General features: G+C 42.4%; 1 protein-coding gene across 7 annotated transcripts in view; it reads left to right on the top strand.

The window, feature by feature from the left end:
• The first annotated feature begins 4,933 nt into the window (after positions 1-4,933).
• Positions 4,934-14,809, top strand: part of CD58 (CD58 molecule) — a 28,244-nt gene continuing 18,368 nt past the window's right edge. For 4 of the 7 annotated variants that reach the window (XM_039388946.1, XM_027730376.2, XM_027730373.2 and 1 more), the window contains exons 1-2: positions 4,934-5,012; positions 14,213-14,506. In XM_039388946.1, the coding sequence (XP_039244880.1) occupies positions 4,955-5,012; positions 14,213-14,506 (352 nt within the window). In that variant the 5' untranslated portion in view covers positions 4,934-4,954. Of the gene's footprint in view, positions 5,013-5,503; positions 5,645-9,391; positions 9,483-13,758; positions 13,920-14,212; positions 14,507-14,809 lie in introns of those variants that run through there. The other 3 variants (XM_039388945.1, XM_039388943.1, XM_039388944.1) reach the window with 3 other exon arrangements.

The raw sequence follows: 14,809 nt of genomic DNA, 5'->3' as shown, positions 1-14,809 counted from the left end.
CTTTGGGACTGTTTTACGCAGAAGACAATGTTATTTCCAAGTCTCCTGAGATAAATTTCTTCAGTGTTCACTGTGAAGTTAGGGAGCATCAGCTGCCTGCCCTGGAGGAATACTGAAGCCCTGCCCCATCTGCATCCTCCCAGAGATAAGTATACACGTACATTCTGATCCTGAAATACTTGCCCCCAGGCTCAAACTGGCTTATTGTCACAGAAGTAGGTTCTAAGTGTCCTTTGTCAATCATGATGCCAATTTTGCCCCCAAAAAGGCGCAGAGAACTGCTCAGAGACAAGAGTTAGTCTTTAAGCAGTGAGGTATATTTATTAGGCAACGTTGGAGAGCAGCCAGCTTGCACTGGACAAACTGCTCTATCTCTCCAGTGAATTTACAGGGTTTTATACCATTTCTACAGGTGATTGCAACATGTTCACATACATATTCATATGACTGCAACATCTAATTATAATATTCATAATAAGCAGAATCTAGGCAGAGTCGAGGGCGTGGTCTTCAATTTGGGGAGAATCTAGGAGGGTCGTTCCTGTTTCTTCATCCTCTAGCCCTTGGCCCAGCCTTCATCATCTTCATGAACTTTTCAACTTTCTGGATTTTGGCAGACTTCATGGTGAATTTTGCAAGATTCTTGGACTCAAGCCCCACTTTGCCCCCCTATCTTACTTAGGTTGGGTGTGTGTGCATTCTTTCAGTGTACAGTACCACCTAATCTCTATCTCTAGGTTCTAGCAGTGCATCCTAGCTAAGTATTGGCAAAATTCTTTGTGCTCTTGTTTATACTTATATTCCTATATTCTACTTATATTCCTTTATTCTACTTAGTAAACCTATATTCTGACTTATATTCTGATTTTAACTCTCTACCTGCTTTCTAGGTTTTGTCTGGCTTCAATCGCTATTATGTGATTGAGTTTACCAGCTCAATCAATTTTCCAAGATTGAAAGCTGCAATATGAATAGCCAGTGCCTGGCTTCCAGCCCACTCTTCATCTACCCATCCCCAGCACTAGACTCAAGTAGATTCACAGACTGTAAGATAAAAGCATGTGGACTGCAATGGGCCCACTCCTTTTCATTACACCCAGAAATTCCACTGATCTGATTCCACTTTTCTAAAGAAAGAAAGAAAGAAGGAAAGAAATTTGTGAAATCATACCATTAGGCAGTGACATGTCCATGCAGACCTTCAGAGGAACAGTGTAATTGTGAAAATGACAAATTTCTTAAAATAAAAAAACAAATTGGAGCACATAAAGAAAACAAGCAAATCCTTCTTTCCATCTTTTTTAATTTAAAATTATGGCAATAAGCACTACTCTTTGTAGCAGGATGCAAATATTACTCTTTGCCAAGTCCTATGGAAATTATGAAATATCTTATAATATAAGGCATTATAATTTATTATAATTACATTACCTAAGGCATTTTAATTATTATAATTACAGCCCTAGAGTAAAACAAAACTGTGGCCAAGATGAGCAGCTCTGGCTTAGTTTTGTGTATTGACAGAGCTGTTAAACAGCATTCTGGTATTTAACAACTCTGCAAATATACAAAACTGGTGGTTTTTAAAAAGGAATGTCTTCATGAAATTGAAAATTCTGTTTCCTGAGCAGGTTTTTTTCTGTGATCTCAGCTTTAGTAATCCCAGGATTTTTTTTTATTATATTGGCACACTGTGGTGGTTCCTTATTCAAACAGCAAAAGCCCTTCAGTTTCTCTGTGCTTAAAATGCTCTTACCAGGAAAACTATTTTGGTATGAAGGGTTTTCTTTTTACTGCTTGTGAACCTAATTACTGAGTAATTACAGTTATATTAGTTCAGAAATTTAATGCCACTTATTTTACTTTCCAATGGGAGTGATTATAATGGCAATAGGATCATTGTTGCAAAGACTTTCAAACCACTTTAGATTTCTTTTAACAGTCCATTACAGTGTACTATCATGAAGCACAGTGTGATTCTCTTGAGAATGAATGAGGGATAATTAAAACAAACAAATATGATTCTATGCACAAATTCTTTTAATTAAAAAAAATAAAAATTGTGCTGTCTGCACATTCAAGCAAATGCTGAAAGTGCCCAACTCAGCTGAAAATGTTGTCTCCCCACCCACAAAACAACAACTGGCAGAGGAACATAGGCACTGCAAATACCCAGAAGTCAAGCGGAAATCTGATCACAGGAAAATTCACTTAGACTGGAAAACTGTTTTTTGATACTGGAAACAATGCAGTTGGGGTAGCAGTGTGGGACCTTGGGGGAAGCCAAGTGTGAGTTAAACAAATGATGACTATTTAAAACCTCTCCCTGGGGCCTTTGCGTTTGCGGGAGGGCGTGAAATACACACAGAGCTTAGCTCACTATCCATTAAGGCCTGGATCCACCTTTACTGCTGGAATACTTGGTCTTACAGCTCCTGTATTTTCTGTCCTTTTTCCGTGGAGTAGGAATCATGGCTCTATGTTAAGCGTGTAGGCTCCTGTGTATTGTTCCCAGGATTGAGAGAGGAACTGTGTTTAGTTCTCACCTAAACAAAAAGAATTCAAACTCCTGACTTTCAGAAGAGTGTTATAACTATAACTACGACAGAGCAGGAAGAAAACATTAAAGATAATCTTGGCAACTGAGGAAGGGAAAACTGATTGGGTACTCAGTCAGGAAAGGAGGAAAACCAGCCATTTTCTTGTGTCTTTTCTTGAGTACTTTATGGATCTTCTATCTGGTATGACTGTATAAATAGGCAAAAGAAGGGAGAATACACCCTTGCCACGTATTTCTGCAGCTTCCCAAAGGTAGAGGAGCCTAGGTGAGGGCACCAGCCACCAGGTTCAAGTTTCTCTCACTTTCTCTGCCCTGTGAAGCCCTAATCATCCTCTACAACACAGAGCAGCTCAGTAGGAAAAACTTAGGCCTGCCTTAAATGCACGTGAGGAACCTCCCGTGGTTCCTTCCACCCTAAAATAACCTGTTTCAAAGTGAAAGCGTCTGTCTGCTTCAGATTTTTCTCTGCTAACCCCAAAGATTTCATAACCTACAGGCAAGCTGCAGTGTGCGAGCATCCTCTCAGCAACAAGATTCAATCCAAAGTCTCTGACATTTTCAGAGGACATTTTACCTTACAAGAGGACTAGTCAGCAGCAGAGAACATGTGCTCCTGCCATGAGGATACTGCAGAAAGATGGCCATGTTACATTTTTGTAACATGTAAATGCTGTGACTTGGAGCCTTTACAGGGTAAGGAGTTCCCTTTAACACTTGACAGAGATTGAGAATAGAGGGGTAAAGGGAACAGAGAGACAGAAAAGCTTGGTATGAGTTTCTATCACTGAGCAAAAGGAATTTATAGGATGGGCCTGACTCCACTGGTGAGTTATGCGTCATGGCATTCTAACATAGCTATGGAAAATGGGTCAGTATTATTCTATTTTTGTAAGAACTGAATGAGACAACATTGCTCAGCCCAGGGTGCAGTGTCATTCTAGCTCACGCTGCAGCCTTCAGTGATGAGTTAAGGGAGCTTACAGTGATTCCTAGAAGAAGGGGGGAAAAAAAAATCACTTGGCATTGGAACATATTCAGTGTTCATTTTGGAAGGTCCTCCGGTTAGAGATCTCCATGGCTGCCAATTTTTTTTTTTCTGAATCTGCTGTGTGAAGAAAAAAGCTGAGGTCACTCAAAGTGGGGGTGAATAGTCCAACACAGCTGCTCATCAGTGAGTGTGTGGGCCACGTGCACTGGGGAGAGCCAAGTGAGGGAAAAACCTGCAGCAAGAGCATCCCTGGATGACACTAGTGCTGTGCTGGTGCCTCCCAGACAGGCAGTCAAGGTCCTGGGAGCTGAGCATGCTTTGAGGCTGTAAGTTCTGCAGCTGGACTCTCCTCAGCCAGGCTAATGCACTGTGAGCGGGATGCAGATGAAGGAGGTTGCAGTATTCACTTGCAGCAGCTCACTGCCCTGGAAGGAAAGCTGACTCCCAGCTGCCACTGGAGTATTTTGCAGAGTAGCATTTTTTCAGCAGCTGCTGAGTACTTACGTTTCCCAAACTGTTGCGTATTCTCCCTTTCTTCCTCAAAAACACTTCATAGGGCCAAGAGGCCAATCATCCTCATAAAACAGAATCTAAATGTGTTTTAGTTTTGTGAATGGGCTTCTGAGCAGCTGGTGTCAAAGGAAACCCCTAGAAGTCAGTTAGTTTCTATTACATTTCTCTTGCTTCACTCAGGCAGAAGGGGCAGCTCCACAGAGACCAACCTTGCCTTGGGGGAAAGAGGTGAGCACGGCCAGGCTTAGCCTCAAGCCCACTCCTCAAAATGAGATGTTGGCAGGTGTCACTCAAAGAGAGAAGTGGACATTTTTGGGAGCATAGGTGTCAAACACCAGGCTCCAGGGAATACTAAGAGTGGAAGGTGTCCCTGCCCATGGCAGAGGGGTTGAAACTGGGATGGTCTTTAAGATCCCTTCTGACCCGAACCATTCCATGGTCATTTTCTGAGGCAGCGAGCTGCGTGCTACCTGCTGAAATTCCTTCTTCCCCTAACCTGAGGGGCTTTCACTCCACATTAAATTGATTTAATTTCAGTTTTTCAATTAGTAGAGCTGATACCTCCCTTCTGTAAGAGCAACACGCCACTTTCTGTCGACAGAAATATAACAGAAACTCCCTCCTGGACTTGCGCCCCATGAACCAGAAACTCCCCTCGCAGCATCACCCAGCACCCCAAACCCCTTTCCGGCAGCCGCGACCCACCAGAGCACAGCGGAGGCGGCCACCGCGTCTAAAAATCCCCTTTCCTAACAGGGGCTTGGAGTTTCCAGAGGAAGCTGGTTAGTCAGACTCGCAGAGAACCTCCTCCCGCCGAGAGAGGGGCGGGGCCGCAGGGCAGGACGAACCGCCTGTAGCAAGGCGGGCGTGAGCTGGTTTCGCTGTGACTTCCGATGGGGCGGGCAGCGATGAGGCTGCTGGCATGGCTCCTGTGCTTCGCGTCCCTCTTGGGTAAGCCGTGAGGGGCACGGTGGGGACCCTTCCCGAGCCCTTCGCCTTTCTCCCTCACTCCTTGCCGTCCGGGATATCGTGGGCGGCGGGAGCGGGGCATCCTTGCCCTCTGCTCCCCACGCGGCTGGACGGGCTTGTGCCGCCCCGGGGAGCGGCGTGGACAGCCTGCTGCTGGAATTTTGGCGGGCTCTGGCAGTGGGTTGCGGCCTGGGAAGCTGCTCCAGGGGGGCGGCTGCTTCTCCAGGGGGGCGGCTGCTTCTCCAGGGGGGCGGCTGCTTCTTCAGGGGGGCGGCTGCTTCTTCAGGGGGGCGGCTGCTTCTCCAGGGGGCTGGCTGCTTCTCCAGGGGGCCGTGACCGCCCTGGACTCCTGGCCCGGTCCCAGCGCGGCGACAGCGTCTCGTGCGCGGGGCTGGGGGGGGAGCGGTCCTGCCGCCTGCTCCCTGTCCTTTCAAGGCATAGCGGGCAGAAGCAGGCGGCTCTGCGTGCCTCCCGCATCTAACTCTAGAGTTTCATGCCAGCCGTCAGCACTTTTAGGGACTCCCCCACCCTGTTCTTCTGTCTCGTTTCTCTCAAACTTGTGTAAAGGAAGGTTATGGTAGGAAGTGGGTGTGATATTATGGCACCCGCCTACGGTGAGTTAATTCCCTCCTGTTCCTGAAGTGTTAAGGAGCTCAGGAAGCAAACTTTTATTGTAGAAATATTCTTGTCACCCCTGTATATGAAAGTGCTGTTTATACTGTGTTCTTCCCTCTTGCTCAAGGAAAAACCATCAAAGTTGTCCAAGGTTTTGTGTGGGTTTTTTCTGGTTTGTTTTGTTTTGTTTTGTTTTGTTTTTTTAATTATTGTGGCGCTTTTTTTTGTTTTTTTTTTTTTTTTTTTCCCGTAGAAGTAAATTATTGCTATTAACTTCTGGTGAAATACTAATCAAAGGCCTTCTTAGTCCAAGTTCCACCTGTGTGTCTGAGGAGCATAACCCTCACACCTGTAACCCTTGCCCTGGGCTGTGAATGTGAGAAGTATAAAAAAACTCGCTCATTTTTTGAAATTGAAGATATTATGTACAAATGTTCTTGTTGTCAATAGAAGTAGCTGCTGTTGCTAGATGGGCCAATGGGACAAGGAGCATGGTTTAATCTATGAAGATCTTCTTATTCCTCTAGTCTAAGGGATTTCTTGGTGACTTTTTTTTTTTTTTTGCTTTGGGAGTTTCCTGGATATGCCTAAAATAGGAGCTATTGTATCCCCTGTTTAAAAAATTAACAGTCTCCTCTTGCTTTTCCTGAAGGCTTTAAGCAGCTGGTTCTGCTACTGAGTGTTCAGAGCAACTCCCTCGAATTTCCTCCTCATACTATTCTAGAAGTCTTCAGCTTGTTTTGTTTAATTTAGAGATATTGTTCTCTAAGAGAGCATTGAGGGTCTTTGATTCTGAAGTGGTTGATTAGGGCAGGAGATAAGGACTGCAAACTCTTTACTGTTGTTCACTAAACTAAATAGGCAAGCTTTCACACCATGTTTTTGTTTGTATGCTTGCATTATTGCTATTATGTGTGTTGACTACGCGTAAATGTTTCATGTTAATTTTAACAAGGTAAAATAATCTATCATTTCTGTATGAGAAAATCAAGACCCTGAAAGTCAGACTGGTCTGCCCAAGTGCATAAAGTAGACCAGTACCAGTTTGACTTGGCATGCAAGTTTCTAGCCTTGCAAATACCTGTTGTAAACACCAGGATGCTGTTGGTAGATTCTCATTCTCCTTCAGTCTTCCTGTTCTGAATCCCTGCCTTCTCCATCCAAATTCAAAGCACTGCACTTATCCCAGTTGTGTTGCTGAACGTCAGGAATGGGGTGAGAGATGTGCTTCTCCATTCTCTTGTGGGAGCCTGTGACACACAGAAGCTGCAGTGTAGCTTTGGCGTCTTTAGAATTCCTACTCGACAAATAGGGATTCCTGCTCTTCACAATTGTGGTGGTTTGGGAAGGGGGAAGGGAAAGGGAACAAAAACTAAACTAAAATATATATATATCCCAATTAGTGACCCAATATCTAACAACTAAAAGAGTTAGCAAAGAAAATAGCTCACTATTCTCCTGGGACAACCGAGAGTTGCTCCGGAAGGATCGCCAGCAACCTCTGTCTCCCAAGGTCGGCAAGGCCTAACCAGGCCTCGCTCCCCAACACCACAGACTCAACAGTAGGGAACCTGCACCTCCAAGCCGCCGGAAGGAAAGAGAACGAAGGCCTCTCCTCCTTTCTTCTTATAATCTGGCTTACGCAAAAATTGTAGGGAATACTGGGTAAATCTGGACCCTTCCTTGGTTACAAACTGGTCACCAAGGAAGGCCTAGCCCAAACCACCACAACAATGCTCTGCTGGGTCAGGTTTTTGTCTGATAAAACCTCAGACTTGCAAATTAGAATGCAAAGTCTCACTGTGAGGCTATGGAAGGACTTTGAGACATACCCAAGAGCATGTTCCTTCAGTCCTTGGAAATTCAAGGCAAAACTGTGCTCAGATTTGGGATCCTGGAGATTGTATGTGGGTGGAAAAAAAAGTCAATGTGTTATCCGTGGCCAGGTTTATTGAGGGAACCCACAGAGAAGTCTTTGCATCCTCCCTGGATGAGATGAATAAAAAATACCACACCAGCAGGATGTCACAGTGCAAGCCACACCAGTAGAGATGTTCTGCTCCACTGCAGGCAGCAGCCAAACTTCTAGTAACTTTAGCAGAGCCAGGACTTCACCCCAAAAGCAGAGGGGATATGGGAATTAAGCTGAATATGTGAAGTAGAACACCTAGAAGCATTCTGCATCCGTAGTGCGGCTCATATGAAAGCCAGGCAACTCTTTCAATGTTCTGAGCATCAAATCAATTTTATGCAGTATTTTGGCCTTCTGGGTTCCTTAATGCTTCATTTACCAATTCAACTTATTTATAAAAATTGAGTTAAGCGGAGAAGACTTATTTGATCTAAAAGCAGAGGTTATCATGTACAGTATTGAGCATAGACTGACAAATAATTTTTAGCATCTCTCAGGTTTTCTTTCAAACTTCTTCTGAATCTCCAGCATAGAAACTAAACATACCTCAGTGTGGCTTTTTGTTACTTTCTCATTAGGCCATTTGACAGGTTTGGACTGGCTTTTGTTTTTATTTTAAAATTTTCTGTCTTTTTTTCTCTACACACAGAAATATATGCTCTTTTCTACATTTTTGTTGATCACAAAACCACTGATATTGCTCAGTGTTTTCTCCTGTGTCTCTCCACTCCATGGGAAATGTTATGAGAACTACATTACAAGGCATTGGGATGAATGGTGGAAAATCTGTACTCCTAAAAAATTCAGGTTGCTTGTAGAATGTGGTTAGTTCATAGGCTGCTAATAGAAATATTAAACAGTTTTTAATGATACGAATGGAAAAATCAGTCATCAGCTTTATGAAGCTGACACTCGCTTTTGTTGTCCTTTAGCCTTACTCTTGAATCTTCCTGAATAAACAGAGAAAAGTAAGAATGTCTCACAAAGGAAAAAAAAATCAAACCAAACATCTGCCCCCTGCTTAAAAACTCTCGATAAGAGCTGAGGCCGTTATATTATATTAAAACCAAAAAGAAATAAAAATTTTTTTGCCATTGCTATTTAACAGTGCAGGATGGAAGTATGAACACAGAGTGAAAAATGTCACTGATAATTTCTTGGCTTAATGTAATTAATGGTTTTAGACCTTAGAAAGCCAGGATCATCAATATTCTGCAGCACACACTGGCCCTCCCTAATAGTTCACCACTGCTAAAAGTGGTGATTTCCAGTCTTCCTCCTCCCTCCCTTGCCTTATGCTGGGAGGCCGTATGTTGGCCTGGGCATTCACTGGATTTAGCTAATTGCATTAGTTGTCAAAAACCTCCAACCGTATAAATTTAATGAACAGTGTTGGCTCAGTCCAACAGAGCAGGAGGGCAAAAGCAGGTGGAGGGGAGGGAAAGTGGGATGTCCATGCACACCTACCCCTGTGTGGGATCTGGTGTTTGCTTAATTGCCCTGAGCTAATCAGTCGTCTGGGGCAGGGGGCACAAGATTCTTAGAATAGGAGTTCTCATATTGCAGCTCTCTCCTGAAGGGAAGGTTTCGTTGTTTAAGTTCTTGACAAGAGAACTAGATAAATCTAGGTTGCCTCAAAGTACAGGCAATAATAGTTTAGTACATAAACCCTTCTGAAGCTGAAGTGCTAAGGTTATCCTAAATTTGTCTGTGTTATGGAACATACAGGTGTGTTTTTACACGTTCTCTTCCTATCAATGTCCCATATAGTGCCTCCACAACAAAAGAAGATTTGGATACTGTGGTCCTGCAGTAACTCCCTCTCTGTGTGTTGAGTTCCCTGTTGTACTGCCCTGGTAGTACAGACTGCCCTGATAGACTCAGGCTGCCACAGAATAGATGAAGTTTCCCCGCTGTAGAACCAAGTAAGAAAGACTCTTGTAAGGCAGGGATCAATCTTTCTTCTATAATAAGACCGGTTAAATCAATAATTAAATCAGAATAATTTGTGACTGAATAATTATTAATAAAGTCATAATGCTGCTCAGAGGTAATTTCTGGGGACTCAGGCAGTAGAAGGAATATACAAAGCTAAAGTACTTGGATTTTAAGGCTGCACTGATATGTGAATGATAGGAGTGATGGAAACTCAAATTTGTGCTACATGGGTAGTAAGAAGCGGCCTAACAAACTGCATGTGGTTTGCTTAGCAGAAGTGAAAACTCTGCTTCAGCCAGGGTGATGATGAGAGCTGTGAGTAGGCAATGTTTGCTAATAATGTTGTGTGTATCTAGACCGTTACCTCAGAAATTTCCTCTTGCTACTAATGGAGGAGTAATTTTGTGAAGCTTTTTCTCTTGCCGCTACCTTTAGTGTGGCCCTTGTGACACTGTACACACACCTTTATCCTGGTGTATGAACAGGCAGACTTACTAGAGATGGAATGTTTTTGTTGATGTTTGGTTACTATGGGATGAATAGACTTACCTGAAACTAACCTAAAGCAATGCTTTGGAAAAAGGAAAACACCCAAATCAAGAAGGTGCCACAAAAATAAGAGCCCGTATATTTACATTCAGAAAAAGGAATGTTCTTTCCAACTTGGAAATACAGCCCAATGGGTACTTCTAACATTAAGTTTATTTAGAGTCATCTCCTCAGAGTTGCTTTTGTATCAAGAGTCAGAGTTTTAAAGGTTAAGAAGCCAGAGCTGCACAATCAGTATCCATGTTGAGATTTGAGGGTTAGGAGGGAACATAACTGTCTGCTGCTTACAGTTGCTGGGGGAATTCACAATTTTAAAAAAGCCTAGAAAAGGGGTAGTTGGGAAGTTACAAGAAATAAAACAAATATCCACTATTTAAAAAGCCCATCTCCTGAGGCAAACAGTTCCTTGCTATAAGTTAACCGGTAAGGACTTTTCCACTCAGCTTTAGCAGGTGGAATGTTAGTGTCTTAATGGTAATAGGAGAGTCTAACTGCTGCTTTTGTAGACCTAATATAGACATATATGCATTTCAAATAGCTACTTGAAACTCAGAAAAATAATGATAGTATTAAAAATAAAAAGGGAATTAGCTTACGGACGTTTCTCCAAAGTAACTAAGCCTTACATCAGCTCCAAGAAAACTAGTGAAGAAAGTCAAACCAGGTAGACAAATATAGTAATGAAGTATTTATTGCTGATAAATGGAGTACTAAGTTCTACTTACTCAGTCTGAACACAACATGGATACCTTTAGCCTGCTGAAATGCTCAGAGTCAGAATTAGTCAGGTGAATATTAAGACTCAAGTACAGCACACTGGGTTGCATGGGTCTGGCTGCTGGAGAAGTGGGAGCAGAAGATGATGTAGACTAGATGAGGTGGTGGGTTTGCAGAAGAGGCTTTGCCCACATAATGTTACCTTCTCTTTATCTGTGGCACTTTCATCATGTGATTTGTTTGGAAGGGAAGAACAAAAAGGCTTGGCATAAGAAGGAATTTGGAGTGGGTTTTAGGAGATAGAGGAGCAGGTGGACTGATGGTTTCTGTAGAGGCTACTGAAGGCCTTAGCACCCTACTACTTTGTTGTGTAAACTTTATGTTGGAATAACAGGCTGCAATAAGGAGAGAGGGAGAAAGCAGAGAAACATGATTCTTATTTCTAGCCTTCCAAAAAGATTGTATGAGAGAGTGTTTGGCTGTCATTTCTCCCTCTTTACTCACACCAGAGAAGCAAACTGCTGTGAAATCTATTTCCATATAAAATTACGTAGAAAAGAGGGGAAAGGGTTCCTTGGAAATTTAGAAAACATGTCATGACACATGCTTTCTTCAGAAGCTCAAAGAGACGTGGTTGTGACCTTATGCAACATTTCTGTATGATTTCCTTGAAAAAAAGGAAGCTGACAGATTGAGTGGGAGATTTCTTCACATTTTCACTAGACCAATAAAACAGGGAAATAAAACCAATATAAATAAAACCAAAATGTCCAATAAAATTTGGACATTTTTAGATGGCAGGAGATGACGGTTATCCGAAGAGTAAACTTTTCGTTGTTCTGCTGCTGGAAGCCTCGAGTTTCCTTAGGCAGGAACTCTTCAGCTCCTTGCTGCGAAACCTTCGTTTCATCAGTGAGCAAGAGGAGAGTGTGCTGAAGAGAGCAGTGCTCCCCTGTGCCAAGCAGAACCTGTGGAGAGAAAATGTGTTTTCTTTTCAACTCTTCTTTCTCATTTCTTTCTCATTTCTGGGCTTGAAGGAGCAACAGGTTTTCCCTTATACCTTCAGCCTAGCTCTTATGACTAACTTAAGGGGAGTAAAGACGTGGAGAGTTTACCTGGATCGACCCCCAAGCTTAGGAAGTTATTAGCGGTTGGCTGAGCAGTGGTGGCTGTCCTTGCTTGTGTTCTTAGTCCCCAGCAAATGGCTGCTTCCTTTCCCTCAGGAAGTCATGTCACCTTGCTCTTGTCAGCAGCCACCACGGCTTGGCTTATACATGCTGATATTAAGCCACCACAGCTTGTTTGTATCTGTGAGCCGAAGATACCGAGAGGTAGAATTTCGCAGTGGGTAGAGCAGGGAGTTTTCCTCCATGCTAGGAATACTATAGGTCCTTAGGCAGTGAGAGATGACTTGTTGAGAAATATACGCTCCTAGAAATTGTCTTTATGAAACAAAAGTCTCTAACAAGACTCCAAGCTTCATCAGATCAAAACAGTGTTCCACCCTGCCCAGCATCTTGCTTTCCTGTGGTCTTCACACAAGTGTTGGGGCTCCCCTGTGTTCTTTTCTTTTCTGGAAATCGTTAATTGAGATGAGTGGAAAGAGATGCTCATACTGGGGCAGTGGGAGCAAGTGAGATGTTTAAATCTGCCTGAACAGGATAGAAGACAAAGAAAGCACGTAGGTTGTGTTGAAAAGATGTGGGAGTGAGAGCTTACCCTGTTTGCTTTTACATTTCCTGTGCCTGGAAAAGACCTCCAGTGCAGACATCAAGAAGTAGCACCTGTAATGGCACAAGAAGAGTACTTCCATGGGTAAACTGCAAACAAATTGGATATTCCATAAAAAGTAAGGCATGGAGAAGACCTGTGTGTGCAGTTATCTACCCAAGCACACAGAAGTGTGTTTCTCATTGCTTCAGTATCCTGTCTGAGAAAGTCCTTGATTCTCTGGTCTGGCAGCAAGCAGAAGAGCTGCTGACACAGTACACTGACTAGCGCTGTTCTTTGCCGATGGGAAAGGACCTTCTGTCTGTTTTCATATGGAAAGGAGATAGGACGTGGAGCAAGATGGGTTATAGTTTGTTTTCTGGACTTGTACACAGTGAAGGGAAGTGACTTGGTGTGATAAAGCTGTAGTATCCACACTGATTTGTGAACAGTAGTAATGATGTAACATTGACATAACAGTGATGACACCAAAAGCAAGGGAAGCCTGGAATGATACAAGAATTGGTGGGTTCTTAACTTGATGCCTTTGACGAACAAATAAATAAAAAAATCAAAACTAAAACAAACTCAAAATAGTAGCTGTCACTTGCAACTAGTTGACTTGAGGAGTAGAAGTATTTCTGTTTCATCATGCACAGTTACTATTTAAAGGGAAGTTTTACATGGTGTGTATTGGGAATCTCGCTTTAATATGAGACCTCATTTATAACTTAATCATGCCCTTCCTTCAACTTAGTAGTAAAAAATTACCAGCTACCAGCTGTAGTCTCTGGAATAGAGTCTTTAATGCAAGTGTAACTTGAACTCGGTATCAACATGTTTTTGTCTATTACTGCCGTGGCAGTAATCTTGTGGTTGTTTTAGAGCTATTTGGAAGTTGATTCCTGAAGACAGAAGCAGGGACGCAGAGATGCTAGTGGTTTACAGTATCCCCTCCCCACAGCAAAATTTTGTCTGTTACATCAGTAGATATTTTTTTTTCTTATAAATGTAGCTGTTTTTAATAAAAATTAGGGAAAATCTCTTATTCCTCTTCTGTTCTTATGTGTTTAATTACATTGAATATCTGGGCCTTTTTAGCAGTTCAGGTTTCTGGACAACTCCATTTCTTGCTGACAGCTCTGCTAGATCTCAGAGGTTTGGATGTTATTTCACATATGTTGTCTGTAAAATAAGCTTGTTTAAGTGACATTTCCAAGGGAAATCCCTAATACCTCCATGATTTCAGAGCAGGTGCTTTGAACTGAGTAGCAATTTTATGTCAGAAGTGTGCTTTTTAATAACTGTGAATATTCATGCTGGAAAAATTTGTTTATTTACTCATAGGGAACTTCAGTCTGGGTGTTCTGAAACAAGATGCTAAAATAGATTTTACTGGCGACAATTTCATCTTTTCCACCAGACCATGGGCAGGAGACCCAATTCAGGTGAACAGAGGGAAAGTACTGAGGATAGAGGGTCTTAGGATAGGGAAGAAGATCAGGACAATGATTTTACCTGGGACCAGAATGTGGAAATTGGATCCCTTTGTAGTGCCTATCATATGATTGTGCTGACAGCCTGTGTTTGGGTAATTCTAAACTAACACATGCCTTAGTTTGCAACATCGTGATGTGATTTTAACCTAAATTTGAATGTGTCTTATACTGCATACAGTGTTAGTCAAGCAGTATTTTATAAAACAATTGTTAAAGTAACTTGTTTTTTTTTTCTCTTGTAGCGCTCATCTACTCTAAGGATGTGTTTGGCATTGTGGGAGAAAATTTTACTTTTCCAGTAGAAATAAAGCAAAGAATAGAGGATATTACTTGGAACAAAAACAAGGATATAGTGGCTGAATGGGATGGGCAAAACCCACCGACATATTTAACTCATCTCCAAGGCAGGAGTGTGCTTAAGGAGAATGGGAATTTGACTATATTTAACTTGGAGAAGAGTGATGCTGGCACATATGAGTTAGTCTACCGGACTTCTGGGAAAGATGGTTGTTTAGAATTCGTTCTTGAGGTATTAGGTAAGTAGAGGAAGAACTGCATAAAGAACGTGCACCACTTCATTCACTTTAAAAAATCTAGAAAGAGGATTGTTTATTTCTCAACAAAGCAAATAGAAACAATGGGGGGCTGTTCTTTGGCTCTGTTGTTAAGTTGCTTAGGCACTTTGAACATATTTTCAAAGGTGGCATCTAATTTGTGTGCCAATCATTACTCACCATGGAATGACTTTTAGTGTGTGTAGATGGCACGCTGTACTTCCAGGTAGACAACCAAACCCTTTGAGCAAGCTGACCATGTTATCCCAGGCATTATGTGCTTGA

This window comes from Pipra filicauda, unplaced genomic scaffold (genome assembly GCF_003945595.2).
Source record: "Pipra filicauda isolate LSUMZ 115617 unplaced genomic scaffold, ASM394559v2 scaffold69_size3009148_pilon, whole genome shotgun sequence".
NCBI lineage: Eukaryota > Metazoa > Chordata > Aves > Passeriformes > Pipridae > Pipra > Pipra filicauda.
This window is presented reverse-complemented; position numbering and strand designations above follow the sequence as displayed.